The sequence below is a fragment of the Seriola aureovittata genome, chromosome 12 (assembly GCF_021018895.1).
Source record: "Seriola aureovittata isolate HTS-2021-v1 ecotype China chromosome 12, ASM2101889v1, whole genome shotgun sequence".
Lineage (NCBI taxonomy): Eukaryota > Metazoa > Chordata > Actinopteri > Carangiformes > Carangidae > Seriola > Seriola aureovittata.
In genome coordinates this window covers 9,533,696-9,552,401 of record NC_079375.1, presented here as the reverse complement: position 1 = coordinate 9,552,401, position 18,706 = coordinate 9,533,696, and the positions used below count along the sequence as shown (strand labels likewise).

The following is an 18,706-nucleotide window of genomic DNA, read 5'->3' as shown; positions in this document are numbered from 1 at the left end:
ACATTGTAATGTGGTACATGACAGCGGTGGGTAGATCAATCCTCGAAGTATTGACACTACTAATACCAGTGCCAAAAGGATCCAAACGTGTTAAATTAAACAAAAGCGTGGTTCAATACAGGAGGGCCTGAAGACGGAGGGACACTCCTTCCATGAGGAGAATGTAATATTTTAAACAGAGAGGACAGAAACTAAAATCAATGCTTTTTAAGCAACACTTTTCAAGACATGCAGATACCCTGGACAAATTTTACTACTGCCTCCATATGATTTTAATAAAGAAAGGCTCAGAAAGTAAATGAGCTTAGGTCTGGGCATTAATAACAGCTGAGTATATTGCATACAGTGTGTAGGTGGAGGAAAGCATTAGAGCCGGAACACAACTCTGAACGGCAGGATTACTAAACAATCAACCAACAAACTTAGAGCATTCAAATGTAAGTCTGGTACAGTGAACAATAAGTAAAAGCTAAAAAGAATATTGTTTATAATGGGATCTAATGGGATTTAGCGGCCATTAGTTTCAAGATCCTAATTTTAAACAACACTGCTGAGACACACCCGGATCACTCAGACAGCTTTGGCGCAAACATATGGTGCACATCCCAAAACCCACAGAGGCAAACTCAAACATTTCATTGTACAATAAACCTTTAATAAATAGTTTGTCATTAGTTTCCCATATTTACATAATAACCACCATTTACTTATGTTGCCATACTCGTTTCTTGGCTAAATTTAGGCACACAGAGAAGGGGGTTCAGGCCACAAACCACATACTAAAAACAGGAGTGGCTAGCAGGTCAGTCTTGAGAAATATATAATAATAATTGCACCATACAACCAAATAGACCAAGAGGTGGCCATCTCCTTGAGCAATAAATATATACATTTACTGTACGTACAGGTGATTTTTGTACAATTACAGTCATCTGCGTGTAAGCTGTACGAGTGCACATGGGGCTGGTGCAGAATCTTACCAATTTATGAAGGATCTGAATTTATTGTGTTGGTCCAATAAACGATAAATAAAGAAAAAATAAAAGTAAAAGAGCGATATTCATAGATTAAATCAACAGTTACAGCCTCCTGTTAAGTAACAACCCCCCTGAAATAATAAAAACAATATGACAGGTGAGTCAAAATGTTGAGGGTATAGTGTGGTCAACATGTACAGCTTGGCTTCGAACATTCAGTGACTTTGAGCTTATTAAATGTAACTAACCACGGTGAAATGCTTGTTATTAAATGAAGACTGAGACTGAAAACAACAAAGATGGACATTCGATAATTTACTATCTAGCCACAATGTTGGAAAAGATTCCTAAGAATGACTGGATGAAGTTTTAAAAGTATAAAAAAATAGCATTAAAACTTAAATCTTCAGTCAAAAAAATTCATTAAGACAAGAGAAAACAAAACAATGAGCAAAAAAAAAAAAAAGAAAAGAAAAAAGAAATCCAAATCACTCAAGCACACGTACACACACAGTATGAAAAAGCAAACCAAAAAAAATTTGGCACAAAATATATGACGCACATTTCACTTCAGAGAGATGTTAAACAGCGTGAAACCCACCGTTAGCTACTAATCCATATCAGGTTGTAATTTGGTTATTTAAATGCACTTGAGGCATTTATAAATTAACTGTTCAAAACTGTGACAGGAATAATTCACCAGCTGTTAACACAGTATTTGAACAAAGGGAACACAGTGTCACTGATGCGAAGCACCAAAAAAAAAAAAAAAAAAAAAAAACCAAGCACAGCCAAGACCATCCAGTTAAAGAGCTGCAGTTCATGTTTAACCTGTGACACCTGCTGGCAAGAAAAGTAACAGCAGCAGTTTACACCTGCAGGTACAGACGAGCTGACGACCACCATCTACTGACAAGAAAAATAACACATAATCAAAACTAACTATCACACACCCAATGTTACAGTTTTTTTTCACGTTTTGTTAGAATTTTGTTTTATTTTGTTGTCTGCATCATATTTACTGATGACTACAACCGAGTTCACAGTGCTCCAAGTGTCATCATGTGAACTCTGATCTCCTGCTGTGGACATTTTTATTTGAAGATATAGTATCCACTGGAGGATGAAATTTTTTTTATTTTTATTTAAACCTAGTTTGTTTTTATTCTGTTGTTAAAATAGTTGTTTTACTTGTTTTAAACATTTATTTCTATTATTTTGTGTTGTTTTTTTGGTGTGGTTTTATTTTATGAGTATCTTCTTATTTACTACGTTTTGGTAATCATCAGTGGTCGATTAGGATGGGAGCGCTGTTATTTTCATCTTTGTGCGGATGAATAAACATGAGTGAAACTTAATGATGTTATATTTAAAAAAAAAAAATTTGCAGCTGTAACATCTGTTAAAATTTAAACAGCTTTTCCTCTCCTTGCCTGTGGGAGGCGACCAGCACATCATCTTCTACTGGTCTGGACTACTACCGCTGCCACTTTTTGTCCTATAGGAGATGCAGGTTGGCAAGTATAGAGCTGGTCTGACAACGAGCCCCTCCCCCTTGTGGAAGAAATGCAACCTGTTAAATGCGAGTTAGTGAGTTACAAGCCAGTTCCATGATGTGCTTCACATCTAAGATTTCGACCATCTGTCGTTAGTTATTGTTTGAGAGATGTGCTGTGCCTTGTAATGACTGTTTGTATGGCATCTTAAATGTCAGGGATTACATGAAAACGTTTTTATAGGTTCCCCTGTCGAAATCTTTATCCACCACATTACATCACACTTAACCTTTGAATTTTCCACTTCAGCAGCATCACTGATATTTTGTTTAACCTAATGATATTAATTCCGTCTCCTTATTAACAGTCAGTGCCAACACTGACATGCTGATAGCAACGCTCTAGCTCCTAATGGTCCAGAGGCTTTTAAAATAAAACCATGGTTCTGTAAGCCTTAACCCTGTTGATGATAAATGTCAGCAAACTAAGTGACAGGAAGGACGTGAAAACAAAGGAATAGAAAGTGTGTAACGGCTCCGATGGGAGCGATAGCATAAGATTACAAAGCCTTCTCAGACCTCGGTCTTCATACAGGTTACGTAATGTCTATATATATATATATTTATCTTAAGTCACTTCAAGGCAACATTTGTTTCTTGAATAAAAACTTGAAGCACAACTAGCCTTCAGTTTGAACAGAGAAAAATATACAACCCAAACTGTACTACTAATCTAGAGAATGGCAAGTAAACATTGAAAAACAGTTTCAGCTAATAAAGTGGTCTCAGTTGCACACTTCTCTCTGTAAGAAGTGTGACATTTAAACAAAGTGTGGTCTTACGAAGCTTTTCATATGTGAACTGGTTGACCCATCCTGACTTGAGATTAGGCAGCGCCTCTCCAACACTGGTCTGCAGAGTCTCCTCTCACAGGTTTATAGTTGCTGTGCTTCCCTGCTGTGCACACAGAGGAAAAACTGTGTTCCCTTCTTGGATGCTTTAACAGAGCTGTAGTCGCATCAGAACAGAAGTTAATGTGTGAAAGACCATTAGACAAGTGCTCAACTAACTGTTTGTTACGCTTTCGTTGGACAAACAGACAAAGTTGCCACTTCACTGGCTACAGAGGAATATGAATAATCACACAGGGATTTAGTAACATTTGAGATATACCCCACTCACACTCAAAACCAAATCACTTCGGTTCTAGGAGGGGGGGCGTACTGCTGTATGCTCCACTCTGTTACTGCTTTATAGAAACCAAGGATTAGAGTCCAGCTCAGCCAAGTCACACACACCTTTCCACTGCAGCCCGAAAAATACTCACACTCTCTTCATACAGGGTCTTTAGAGAGTCCTCACAATAGCCTGCTTTTAAAAAAGAAAAAGGGCTGCTAACGAACGACTGCCCACTTTTGTGCTGTGGACACAAACACACAGACACAAAGACCTCTTCGCGGCACTTGAGTCTGATGCCTGAGGTACAAGTGTGGCCATGTCGTAAAATGTGTGTATCTGTCCATGTGTGCAGGGGTTTTGGGGTGGAGTGAGGGTGTCTGCCCCCCCCTTAGCTGAGGTTATACACTGCTGTCCTCCAACAGAGGCTCCTTGCCCTCTGCCCCGCTGCCCTGTGGGCTGTGAGAGTGACTCTGCGCCCCGTTGCTGTGCTTCTTGTAGGCGCCTGGCCTCATGCCAGGGCCCGTGTGCTCTGGGATAAACAGGGCGACCAGCAGAGACAGCAGCACTGAGCATGCACCAAACAGAAATGGAGGACCTGGGATGATGGCACTCTGAAGAGGGGGCAAGAAATATTTAGTTAAAGTATAGCTACCATATGTGCAACATTTTCTTTGTATGATGCAAAATGACTCAAATGCCATTTTTCATGAATGTTCACCTCATCAGTGGGGTTGGCCATGTTGGGTTTGACACCTTTCTCAGAGCCATCCGTGTCGGTCAGCTCCACGTGGAACAAGTAGAAGACGAAACCGTAAAGAGCAGGGCCCAAACCGTTACAGAGGCCCCGAATCCCTGTAATCATCCCCTGGACAACACCTGCAACCAGACAGACAGATACAAGTTACAAGTGTGTAAGTTATGTGTCAGCAAGACGTCCATTTTCTGACATACATAACATATAATACAGCCTGACAAACATATGCCCACAAACAGTTGAGAAACTCACCTTGTTGGTCTGGGTCTGCATTACGGGACACAATTGCGCTGATGGCAGGGAAAGTGATGCTGGACATGGCTGCAACGGCTCCAGCTGCCCACATCATCCTACAACCAACAACACACATTTGTTAAGGATACAAACAAATCTCTATTTAACCTTTCAAAAATTTGATTTATACATGTTCTTGAAGGTGAGTTAAAGGTTGTTTAGCCTATTATGGTTAAAGCCTCAAGATTAAAAATAAACTATTTGAATAAATATGAAGTAGTGACGGAGCCTCCAAAGTCCAAAATGTCAAATGTCAAAGCTAATATTAGATCAAGATGTAATTCCTATTGCATTTCGGAAAGGAAAATGTTTTTTTGTACCCCCTTTTGTGAACATGGAAAGGATTCTCAGCCTAATATCTGATACCGCCAACTTGACCTTTATTTAACCTAATTTCCAGGGTATTGACCAAAGGAGAGAAGAGCAAAAAGAAGATGTTTTGTTGTTGTGAATGTTTCTTTTCAGAATCAATAGATATTATTGCTGCTCTGCCTTTGCCTTCCAGACCAAAACAAAAACAGAAACTGATGAAGCTGTTATTATCTCATGTTAGCAGAAACGATAATGTGACCTGTGTCAGTGGGTGGTGGGTGCTTAGAAAAGCACCTTTATTCATATTTTGAGGTTTCAGACAAATGAAAACACACAACATTAAGTGTATTACTGCCTTTTCATTTCATAATCATTCTCTGAAAGGCATTGCAAGATCACACAGAGTTAAATCCCTGTGCAAAATAGTTACTAGACACAAGAAATCATTTCAGCCTTTATGAGTCAAACAAAGTCTTCCAAGTTACAACATTACATTGATGCCTTTAAAGAGTCTTTGTTATCAGATTACAGTGTCACCACCCTTCTGCCACTGTTCCATGACTCTGGCTATGGCCATGCTCCCCTCTAGTGGTTTGTCAGGGGATTACAACAACAACAACAACAACAACAACAGTTGACAATAATAAGGAATTCTAGTGCAAAACAGCAATGAATTACTGTGTTTCAATACATTTAAATGAAATCCAATGGCAAAACACAGAAGACAAAGGGGGGTGGGGTGCCTGAACCACATAGGGTTAAGCACTGTGTGGATTGCATTGATTCGAATTATGATTCCTCTTGTAGATTTGATCTTACTGGATCCTGTCTCATGTTATTTGAGTAAAGAAATGAAACTAAAATACACTAAAAGCAAAAGAACACATTAGATGTGGCTGCCATAAACATTAGTCATAAAAGTTAAATGTGTGGTGTTTGACTACAGTGGAATGAACCACCTCTAACTGATTTTAAGATATCATGACTAGGACTGTGGTTTCGCACCATGCTACAGGAAATGCTTTGACACATTAGACGGACTTCCTGCCTTTCTTGGAATGATATTTGCTAGTAATTACGTTTCACGCTATCTCTACTGAGTTTTGTGAAGCTAGCTGAAACTATTTAGTATGAGCTCCACTGATACATACGTAACCAAAAGATCCAAACACCGCTTTCAAGAATTAAAAAGCTTATTTCTTAATGAATCAATCATATACATTTTCAAAGTGTTATAATTTAATTATGTCACACAATCTTCCACCAATGGGGTTCCAGCCAGGTTGAATAAAAGTTGTGTGTGTGTGTGTGTGTGTGTGTGTGTGTGTGTGTGTGTGTGTGTGTGTGTGTGTTACTGACCAGGGCTGAGAGCCAAAGCCGTACCACGCCAGCTGGAGGATCTGGAAGCCGAGGCCAAGCAGGATTGTGTTCTTATTTCCTATTGAACGCATCAGGATCCCCAACACCACCGTCTGAGGAAACACAAGCCCACAGGTTAAACATGACAGCCCTAAGGGAGGCATCAAGTAATGCAACAAATCATTTTTAATAATTTTCATATCACTCTTGAGTCTTGACTTTGATGTATAGCTGAAATAATTTGTCAATAATTGATAAAAAATTTGACTTGACAGGATAATAGGACAATATCAATTGTCAGATAAACGGCAGGTAAATCAATAAAAGAAATGCTCAATAAAAAATATTAAGCAGAATAAAAATGCTCTGGATTACAAAGTCTAGAACAGGAATATTTTTTTCAGTACCTGTGCTAGTATTGACAGGATCCCCACTACAGCGATAAAGGCAGCCACTGTCTCTGATGAGAAGCCTATGACCTGAGGGTGAAACAGTTAAAATAGCACAGGTTAGGACATGACTGTTCACCTAAAGACAAGCACAACCAGAAGCAGTTACCATTTTTTACTCTCTTAAGAGACACAATGGAAGAAGGGTGTTTGTTTGTGGCCTTTTGTAAACACATGCTGTTTACTACTGCATCTTGGAACAACAAAAGGTGCTTCTCTTTTTCCTCTCCTTGTTTTCTCTTGTGTATTTAGGTCAAATATGCTGCCCATTATTTACAGGCAGCAATAATAGGGCAGCTGGCAAGAGGCGTGTATAATTACGACAATGAATAGGGAGAGATGTATGATAAAGCGACAATTTTGAGTGGAAGAGGACATGAGGGTGTGGTGAGTAATGTTAGCCCCTATGTGTGAAGAAAGGTATAAGATCTGTGTGTGTGTCAGACCGGTTTATTTGACATTGTTTACACAAAGTTATCTAGAGAAGTTAACTAACCCTCACACCAGAGACCACACCTGTCAACATATTGACATTCTGACCCCTGACTACTCAGTACTCGGGGGTTGATCCACACCCATTTTCGAACTCGGCCTTCATTTCGATCTCAACTACAGGCCCGTTAAGTTTTGCGACTGTATCTTGCATGGTTGCGGCGCTATCATGGTGACAAAATCTGTCCAGTCATATAAACAACCCGCCAAAGTACTAAAAACCCCCTCTGTGCTAGTTCCTGCTATAGTGGGTGTCTCCAGGACCTGTTGTGGCTGGTACAATCCTCAGTTCATGCAGTATGGAAAAAGGGGGAGATCACACCTCGTCAGTCCAGCTGCTTCCAGATGCTACCAGTCTACAAATAAATTAACAGGAATCTGAAGCTGTCTGTTTCTGGCTACTTGCGTTTTCAAATGCACTGGCTTTCCTGTGGTTGCATTTTGCTGAGACACTTAATGAATTTGCTTTACTTAATAACTCACTGAAAAATGCTGCTCGGCAAACCTGCTGATCCAATCTTAAAGCAATGTAGGTGAAAGTGGCTGCTCGGCAGATTTCCCCCAGCTGTACTGAGATTATTCCCTGAGCTTTCCAGTCGCAATTTCTGCCTTTTATTTTCAACATAAATGGCAAAAGTATGATGTTAATGTTGTCACATACAACAGTCACATATTAATCCAAAATTATAATGTCCTTGAGAAACCACAACTGGTCACTAGCGACCATATAGCGACGGGATCACACTGGCCTGGTAACACATTGACCCTCTGATTCATGAGTGCTCAGTAGGTGTTACTACATTACATGAGGACTCATGGTTTGGACTACACCCATCTTGCAAGTGTACATGGTGTGTCTAAACAATGTTTGTGTGTGCAATCCAATCATTTTTGTGACTTTTCTGGCAGGACGAGTAGAGTGTTACCTGTCTGAGATAGAGGAAGAAGCTGGAGTACTGGCCGGCCTCGGGGAGGTAGGAGAGAAACACTGTGATACAGATGAGGAGCACCGTGGAGTCCTGACCCACTTTCCGCAGAGACTGGACGAGAGAACAGCAAGAATTCAAAACATAAACAATATCAGTGGCATTGCTGAAGTGCCGACTTAACCATGTTTGCAAAGGTAAAATCATAATGAATGTTTTAACTGTAAAGCTGATGAGAAAGTTAATTAAAACTTTAATCTGCATATACTCTATATTTATATCAATATATCTATCTTTGAATTGCAAGGGTTGTACTGATATGAACTCTAGATTAAAGGATAGGCTCACAGTTTTTTAAAATTCTGTCTGTAAAGTTTTCAACACTTTCATGTAAATCTAATTTTTCTTTTCAAGGAAATCAGGAGATCAGATCTACACACAGACGGACATGCACAAATGCTACTTCAATAGACATGAACATAAACTAGTTTCTTTATAAAGAACCAAGTCATCCCTGAACCTACAACATCACTCAGGGAATCTAGTTATGTATCATTGTGTTGCTATGCAAGAATTAATAACGATGAATGAATGTGTTCGTTCATTCATTTTTTTCCTGAGACTGCCAGGCATTTGTATGTGAGCGTCCTGCACATAATTTGCAGCACCATTAAGTGTGTTCCCAGTATGAGGCTAAATTGTACAGTTCAATTTACTGTGAAGGAAACTCTTCCTCTCAATAGCTTAACCTTAATCATGTTTAAATTAAAACCAAAACACTGAAAACTAAAAACTGCTGTTTGGTTGGACACAACCTGTGAATATTACTGGGTCATAACTGATGACATATGACCAATAAAGATGACTGTGTTTTTACTCACAGCGAAGGGGTCTGCCTGTTCCCAGGAGATCGGTGCTCCCCACGATGCTGGCCTCATCTTCTCTGGCAGCGACTCTGGCACAGCCACAAGGATGAAGCAGATATCGAGCAGGGCGATGGCCGTGGCCAGGATCACCACCAAGGTGTCACCGTAGGCAACAGACAGGTAGGCTCCGATGGCCGGGCTGGTAACCAGGCTGGCTGCAAAGGTAGCTGATACCTGGAGGGAGGGCGAAGCAGAGGTGAGCTGACAAAAACAGTAAATTATGTTTTGGCCTCCATTGTAATGCTTTTTTAATTTTCTCTGACTTTTGTTTATTTGGTCAACTACTTTGATAACCATTCTGATAATGTTTAAAACATTAATGCACATATTCAACAGGGCTGATCAGTTTTCAATCATCTTCTTACCAAACCGTATGCTGTGCTCCTCTCATGCTCCTGCGTGATGTCCGCCACGTAGGCAAAGATCACAGAGAAGGTGACAGCAAAGACGCCGGACATAGAGATGACTGCAAAGTACCACCTGAAAGAAGAAAAGAGTTTGGCTTCTCAGCACAGATAAAGTAAAGCTGACCCTATTTAAATTGTAACGTACTTTGGTTCAAGCAACAAATATTTCAAACTATAGCTGACTTTGAGGTTAAAGTTTCTAATATCGAGTTGTCAAATAACCAATATAATTTGATTTCTTTTGTAACACTGTTCGCATGTAGAGTGATTCTATTAAATGGGAAGCAGAGGAACCCACCAACACAATATTGTAATATATTGTAATTTTAACCAAGAGGGAATATAAACCAATTTGAATTGATTTTGTAACCTTTCATAGACTATTTCAACAAGCTAAGCTTATGAGCTGTTGTTGATAATACACAAAGGCATTCTGTGGCATCCTTCTTGTTTTTCTTTTTTTTTTTTTACTGTCAAAAGTATGTTTAAATACTCCTTTATGTATTTGCATTTATGCATTACACACCACATAATGTACGAAAATCCCCCAAAACAATCAAAAAAACACTGAAAAGTTTAACTTTGTGTTTGCACTCACCATGGGCTGATCTTCATCAGTGGAATGGGTGCACACGTGAAGAAGACCGTTAGCAGCAGGAAAGACTTGCGTCCCCATACATCTGACAAAGCTCCAATCAGTGGGGCACTCAGAAATGATAATAGGCCCTGGAAGGGACGTATGGAGAGACATGGGATAACAATCAGAAAAATCTTTGAGAGGAACGTATTGGTTGAACAGAGAGCTATTAATGGATAACTTCAGTGAAGTTATCACTCAAAGATCCACAGGAAATGTTATTCTCTCACTCACACACTCACACACACTGTCAACACTAGAGATATGCGTGCTTAGTCGACCAAATGATTAAAACGTTGCTGCCTTTGCTAGTCGGCGGAAATACTACTCTACCCACATCAATGCTGAGATGTTGTTGACAAGCAAGGTGGAAAGTAGGAAAGATGACACAGTGAAAGCAGCTCTGTTTGGTTTTATCGGGTGAAGCACTTTGTGTTACATTGTATTTGCATGAAAAGTGCTATACAAATACAGTCTGATAGATTAATTGATTGATTATATTGTTTACCCACAGATGCTGTGATCTTGCATAGTAAGAGCAGACATTACAGTTACAGCAATTTTAACTGTTTCCTGGTTGTTTTCTTACTTTTAGACTGGTCAGCTATTCTAAATCTTTATTTAATTTAGTCGTTAGGAACATCCCTGGTCCACACAGCCAGTTTTGAAACTTACAGGTAGGTAGAGGCCCATGTGCAGAGCGTAACTGCAGTCTATGCACGATACTACACCCTAACAGTCTGCTAACAGATAGCAGATAGCTAACAGTCATGTGGAAAATTAACGCCAGTCACACATTTTTAAAGCTCATCAATTCTAGCTGTGGCTGCTGGGTTTGTCCTCATAAAGCCACAGTAACAAAAAGGGAACCAATACCTTTACCTATTGTTTGTACAAATGAAGGTCTTGTATATGGCTTATGAAATCTGGTATGATCAAGCTATTGTATCTGTCACACTGGAAAGACATGGAACCTGAGGAATGAAGACAATAGTAAAGCACCTGAGGCCTGCTGGTTTGAGGTCTGGTCTAAAGCAAAATCACTCTCAAACCAGTTTAACTTCCTGTTAGTTTCAGAGATATTTCTTAAATCACAGAATAAGATGTTTGCTGTGTTGACATCACAACAGTTGCAATCACCAAAAAGAAAAGAAAAAACAAAAAGAAAAAACAAAACGAAAATAATTACAGAGTGTCCTCTCCACCTATCTTTAGACACTCTCCTCCCTGAATAACTACAGCTCAGGTGCACTTGACCCTTGAAAGGTGCTTCAGCTGAGCTATTCTGTGGCCAGCTGGGGAAACTGCTGTGGTTACTGGAAAGCTTGTGGGTGTCAAGCAGGGCGTATCTGAACAGAAACACACATGCTCAGCAAATCTTCCCTGGACAAATAGAAGAAAGACAAACTTGCAGAGCTGAAGGAGGATGTTAATTGACAGCAGATGTAGTCCTTAAAAACAGCTGCTGTGCCTTACTGTGCGACTAAATACAGTTAATATTTGATTAATCCACAAAAACGCCGCAGAATTACAAAAGTATAAAGAAAGTGTTAATGTTATTGCTTATTTATTTCTTGTGAACAATTTCTAATCAGCTCTACAGTGCACAAAAATGTTGGTCACTACATTTTGAACAGTACGGAAAGATACTATTGCTTGCTACCATGCTGTAGATAAAAAGATTAAAGATAACTTAACATATAAGTGTGACCTGTCCTGTATATGTTACCGTTACACTGTCATGACACAGAATATTGAAGCTAGTTTTCCCGTTTGTGTATACTGTTGTCTCTTACCTTGACACCATGGATAAGCCCATTCATCAGGAATGTGTGTTGGGGGAATGTTTGGTGTAACACCTGGAGAGCAAACACAGATAACACCAGATTAAACCACTCATCTACAGAGTTTGCATCATGTTTCACACAGTGAAATACACTAGTGAGATTGTTCTGAACAAAAATCCACTATTTCAACAAACGACAGACAGTTAAAATTAAGAAAATAAACCATACATTTAATCATTGAGGTCTATGGCAGAAAACAAGACACTGCAAATTTTCACCATTATGAAGAAATATGAATATTGTACATATTACATACAAATATTTTCACGGCTTTGACCACACCACGCATTAAACTGAGTTTCATGCTACAATCGCTCGGCAGATAAATATGGTTGGCGTTCCTCATGCGAGTGCTGAAGCCTGTTTATTTCACACATCCTCTTTGGTCATAAATGTGACAGGCCATGGCCTACCTACATTTTTTTCAGTGGCCTCTAGCCAATCTGAGTTTGAATTTAATACATATTTTCAGCCCAGTCAGTGTATTTCCACAGAGGCTGTGCCCCAACTGTTTTTTTTGTTCGGGGGCAAAAACTGTCCACATTAAAAGCATGTACACATTTAACACTGGCATACGTTAAAGTGGCTGTAAAGTTCGTGTTGTTTTGTGTGCTCAAATACTTTTCAACGCTGATGAAGTGGCCAGATTTGGTCTGTACCAGGTCTGTTGTCAAGGTTACAGACGTCATTCATGGTTATCGTCAGACTGGATGACTGAGTACTTTTACTCACTGTTTGTTTCACTCTGTTTTGTTGAGGGTGAACATTTATTGTTTTAGTAAATATGATTGTGAAACAGAGTGTAGCCGCAGAGACTAGACAACTTTACCGCCTCACTCAACCCTCATATTAGGTCCTGGCTACAAGACCTGGGTAATAATCAGACCTCTCACCACATATGTTTCTCGAATCTGTTGTGTTATAATGTCATGTTACAACGTGATGAAAAACTGTCTTGCTGTAACATTTTTTTTTAAATATTTCTTCATTTGGAAATTGGCATTTGAATACATATTTACATAAAAAATAATAAAGGACTAACAAGGGGAATGTTATTATTACAAACATATTAAACAAAAATATAGAGAGGTTTTCTATTAGTGACAATGTTTAGTTTACAGCTGACACAATACAAACAACTGTAGTAAAGTATTTCAGCATATATATACAGACCTCATGGGAATGCAAAGAGGAAGGAGGGTGTTTAGATGGTTAAAATCCATGGGATGTTTGGTTCAAAGTCCATAACGTCAGTGTGCAGCAAATATTGTGTGTAAGTGTCAGTGACACCGGTGTGGGGACATGAAGCCTTAGTTTAATTTAGGACATGTGGGGCTTGACTGAGACTGAACAACAGGATGTGGTTATTGTTGAGGGGTACAGAGGGAAAGCTCATGGCATGGCTAAGAATCCCCTCTGTTCCTCTGGGAGTCAGTTACCCAACACACACAGACTGTGAATGCTCAGTGAAGACTGTTGCTGCTGGATACTAATGAAGCAGTGCGCTCATTGGGAGCAGTGAAGCAGTCCCTCTCATTTTCAGGCGCCTTCTGATTAGTCCAAAATGCAAATCCTGCCTCCGCCCTGGGATCTCGAGGGCAACAAACCCCCAGTAATTAATGCTTAACAGTTATACACACAACCACCTCTTCAAACAAGAGACTGCTGGAAAGTATGCATTGCATAAGCCTGTCTGGTTCACATCATGTGGCTCACAGATGTTTGCTTATAATTTGTTTGAGATACCAGTTTCTACACAGTAATTTATGTTGGAGGAGAAATGTGCGCATATAAAAGAAAATGGCCAGGAATTGAACAAATGCAGAGTTTGACTAAAAAATGAAAAGCGAATGTCAGAAAAGGGAAAATTATTAGTATACAATCCCTGCCGGTACGAAATGAAGCATATCATCGATGTGAGTCATCTTCACACTTCTCATAAGAAATAGATCTTGTTTTGAGGGAACAATCATTTGTCTTTTTTAAATATTGACTGATGATTTCCTGGTGGCAAATTTTTTTTTAAAAAACAGGTCACATTTTGGAATGAAAAGCCACTAAATAATGCTGTTTGGGTTGCCTGTAGCAAAATACTTGAACCACAGCACTCTGCAGTGCACTGAGGTGAATGTGTGGCGTGGTTTGCCTGGCATCTGTGCTGTGGCCTGACAACACAAACCAGTGACCCCCTGATAAGCCTTTCAACAAAGAACTGGTGCTCAGACAATACAACTGTTTGATGCCCTTTTCATATTTCTCAGTCCATTAGCGCCTGCCCAAAACATCTGCCAACACACACGAACAAAAAACAAAACTGCGTCACCCTGGGCCTCGCTCATTTGATTAGGGATTCAATTATTCATAGACACTGATGGGCCTTGTGTGATTCCAGTCAATGGGAAATGCCACTCTTTGGCAAGGTTTTCAGAGAAGAGAGGTGTAGGCGTATGAATATACTACAAGCCGTTATGTCAGTTTACATAACAGTGTGTCGACGTTAAGAGTGGGTGTAGCCGGGCCTACCGTGAGCATCGGGGTGGTGAGGAGACCCCATGCAAAAAACTCCAGGAAGATGACCACCACAGCATGGTAAACACTGGGCTCACCGATTCCCTGAGGCTGGATGGATACAAAGACAGACACACAGATAGAAAGGTGTTTAGCCGACAAGCAGCAAAAGAACATCTCAACATACATCAAAGTGCCTGTTAGTGGTATTACATTAACATATCAAACCTTAAACTGGAATCTATTTTAAGGCAACATTCGCCTAATGATAGTGTGCATCACCTGATCCTGTGGGACAACCCACAGTTGGGTAAGAGTGCATAAAGAAGATGTGAAACTTATGTTTTACTCTGAAATGAGGGAAAAGTTGATTGGCCATTGTAGTACTGAAATTTGAGTTTAACACAACACCAACCAGACCTGTTTATTACAACCATTTATATTAGTATTTCCCACATACAGTAACTAAAACTAGCTACAACATTAGGTACATTTGCACACACAGTGTTATTGCATGACACCAGATTAAGGTGACTCTTTGATTATTTAATTTACATGATTCACGTAAACCCATATAATAATAATAATAATAATAGTTATTTTATTTTACATAATACTGTATAATTATTCTATTTGACTTGCTGAGTACATTTGAGGTGTAAGCTCCAATTCAGAGGTCTGGAACCAGGCTAGTGCAGCTTGATATATACCCTGATGGTGCAGAATCTTATCTCAAACTTTACTTGTTGCCATCAGTTCTAACAAGAAAGCAGCATCTCTGCTGCCAAAAGGAAGCACTTCTTTTTTTTTTTTTTTTTTTTTTTAAAAACAGCCACAAGCCACTCTGCTAATTATGATTCTTTCTCCAACACGTGTCTTCTCCAGAACATGAGATTTGTGGTGTGTTAAAATCGAAACAGCAAAAACAAAAAGCGATTAAGCTGCATACATGACAAGAATAATTTGAAAGCAATGCAAGCACCATGGCTCCATTAATCCAGTTATAATTTACTCTAATTACAACATTAATATGAGGGAGACAACATGATTAAGCTGTTTACATGACATCTGCATTATCTGCTATATTGCCTTACTCTGATTACAAATAAATTGTCTTGAGTGCAAGTAAATGACCAGAATATAAAGCAAAAGACGATTAATTTCACTAAGACATTCATTTATGCAGAGTAATGTAAGTATATTATAATAACATTTAATACTCACAAAACACGTTAAGGTTTTCTTCTTTAAAATCATAGTTTAATCTAACAGGTAAAATAGCAGAATATTCTGTGCTATACTTTACTTGGTCACTCTGAATACAGACTTATATCTTTAATGAGTAAAACACAAATAGACACCATTTTTATCTCTCCTACAACCAGCTCCTGGTAGAGGAAGTCACCTCACTGCTCCATTGTAAAATCTATACAAGTCAGTGAGGTGAAGAGAAAGTGTGATGGAGTGAGCATAGATGCTGAGCAGGATCTTTGGCAGGAAACACAATGAGGTGTGAATCGTGGAGACTGTAAAAAAGGCCAGGGCTGATTTCACTAAGACACTAGTTGGTTCTTTACCTGCAAATGTGGTTTGTCATTTCCTCTTTGTGGAGAAAGTGAAAGCATCCCAGAAAAAAAGGTCTACAGGACTGGGTATGACTGCTTATGGTGTAAATCAGATGAACTCAAAGACTTTTGTTCCAAGATAAGTGTATGGTCAGATAATCTGCTTTCTGGAAACAATGAGGAACAATCTGTAACTGTCTCATTGTATGAATGTTGCAACTTCCTCTCTTGAAATTACGCCCACCTCCATATTTAGAAATCATATTTTGCTATTGACTACTGTGTGTAAGCCTATTAGATGCAATGGCTAGATGTTGAAAGTGGAATCTTAATGGCTGAGTGGTCAGACCCTAGCTGCAGTAAACCAGTAAAGCAAAAACAATAATCTGAACCAAGGACCTCAGTGGAATAGAGCCAGGTGTAGATGCAAGGCTGTCATCAAGCTGAGAGGACCATTACTGTGTGAAAACAACAGTTTCTTGTTCTGTTCATTATGATGACAAATCTGTGTGCCTTCATATGGATATCCAACATGTTTGGCATAGCTGCCCAACTGATTACATAAGCAGCACTGCCGCCTCACTGTATTTATAACAAACCTATCATACTCACTCTTTGCCAACAGCCCAATTTGGGATAATCATCATGTCCACCATCTAAATGATCCAAGTAACTACAGTTCCTGATATGATATGTAGTTCTCTGTTTAATAAGGAAGTTTGAAGCTTCCACTTAAGGGCATTTTAATCGCATTGTAGAATGGTTTCATTATAGCTGTGTTACAGGTGTCAATGAACCAGAGAAGGTGTATAAATTTACCAGAAACAACAGGCTTTGGCTGATGTTTAACCAAACATCAACACCATCATATTCTGAAGAGCCAGCATATACAGCAGTTACAGTCTACACTACAGGGCACAGCTGATGCTGGCCTGAGCAAAGGCAGTCAGTGTTTTTACTTGCCTGGGATGTTAACTCAAACTTGTTTGCTTATTCTCAACCTACCTTAATGTTTAGTTAAATGCTTTACCTTCTCCCATTTATATATCACACCATATACTACATCTTATATAAATGAGATTAATCGGATCTTTCAAGGATTGTGCATCTCTCTCTCCTATATATCTATCTACCTTGCTTACATTAATGTCCAGTGTATTCAATTATATTACCACCATTGTACGGTGAATATTCAGCACATAGTGTAGCTATCGGATTTTTAGTCTCTATTTTTGATATTTATTTTTATATTCCATTTAGTCATTGTATATAATTCAGCCTTTAACTGCATTGTTTGTTGCCAACCTCATTGTTTTTGTGAGTTATGTGAACTGGCTGTTGCCACACTGCAATTTCCCAAATAAAGTACTCTTTCTAACCACATTATCGACGAAGGATCTATTGCGTTCTCCGAGAAATCACCTCACATTGTCTCTCATAAAATTAGTAGTACAAAACTAATCTGAAACATTGTCTGTTGCAACAGGGTAAAAAACAACCCCAATCACCGTTAGACACATATGCTAGTGAGCTAATGTTAACTTAGCCTCCGTTTGTGCCTGTGTGTGCTGCTCTGTCACACGTATTATTAACAAGATGTGAACAAACGTGAGGTGCCGTTAACATTAACTGCTTGTTAGAGTTAAATAAACTAATATTCATGGTGTCTGGATTACTGTGGAAAGACGGTCGGTAAAGAAAAACACAGCTAACGGTTAGCCAAGCTGACGTGTAAACGGCCGGCTCACGCAGGCCGCTAACATTAGCTGATGCTAGTTCACGGCTAGCTGTGGTAGCCACTTAGCTAGGCGGTCCCAGCTTACAGTTAACACTACCTGCCGGGAACGAACCACCAAAAGCCGCCGCATACTGCTGCTTTTTATGAAATAAACAAGGCTAGTGATCAATTTCAGCGGCTGATAGCCAGTGTAGCTCAGTGGCAAGCTAAGTTAACGAAGATAAATAAATATTTAACTCACACTTCCTCCATCTTTTATTATAATTTTCTTTGCAAGAAGAATGCTGCGGTTCAGCCGCTTTTTCTTCTTTTTCTCCCCCGTCATTGTTAACTTATGTCCATTCTTGGTGTCAGAGGGTCATCGTTGCGCCTGTTAAAAGAAAAATATATACTGATATCGGCTACTAAGCTGATAACACCTCGACAGTCAGCTCCAGGCAGTAGCTAACAGCGAGCTAACTAAATGATGATTTCTCATCCCCACCTCACTTCAACCCCACTTCCTCAACCTGATACAGACCCGCCCCTGCCGTGCTACAGCGCTCAGCAATTGGCTGTTTGATGGAAGCGCAAACCCAAACTACGTGTCTGATTGGTTTAGAAAAAAATGTTGCTGCTATTGATCCTCAAATGGTGAATTGTAAACGTCACACCGCGGGTAACAAAGAGGAAATGCCTCATACGGAGAATAGTGTACAAGATGTTCGGATATTTCCATGAACATAATTAAAGCAGTTCAGTTATAATATATATTGTCTTACATAACAGGCAAGCAATAAATCCTACCTTCATGAAAGTTATAATGTTAAGTTTTTCTAGAAACTGTGTTAAAGAGGTGTTG

The 18,706-nt window shown here is 39.4% G+C and overlaps 1 protein-coding gene across 1 annotated transcript; it reads right to left on the bottom strand.

The window, feature by feature from the left end:
- Positions 1-633: 633 nt before the first annotated feature.
- Positions 634-18,343, bottom strand: mfsd14a2 (major facilitator superfamily domain containing 14A2). The gene is made up of 12 exons (XM_056392100.1): positions 18,107-18,343; positions 14,578-14,673; positions 12,004-12,066; positions 10,169-10,296; positions 9,529-9,643; positions 9,119-9,337; positions 8,238-8,351; positions 6,778-6,849; positions 6,371-6,483; positions 4,658-4,755; positions 4,370-4,527; positions 634-4,262 (listed from the first exon to the last, which is right to left on the bottom strand). Exons 1-12 carry the CDS (start codon positions 18,188-18,190, stop codon positions 4,050-4,052), a joined length of 1,473 nt encoding a protein of 490 aa, XP_056248075.1. The 5' UTR covers positions 18,191-18,343; the 3' UTR covers positions 634-4,049.
- Positions 18,344-18,706: the final 363 nt, after the last annotated feature.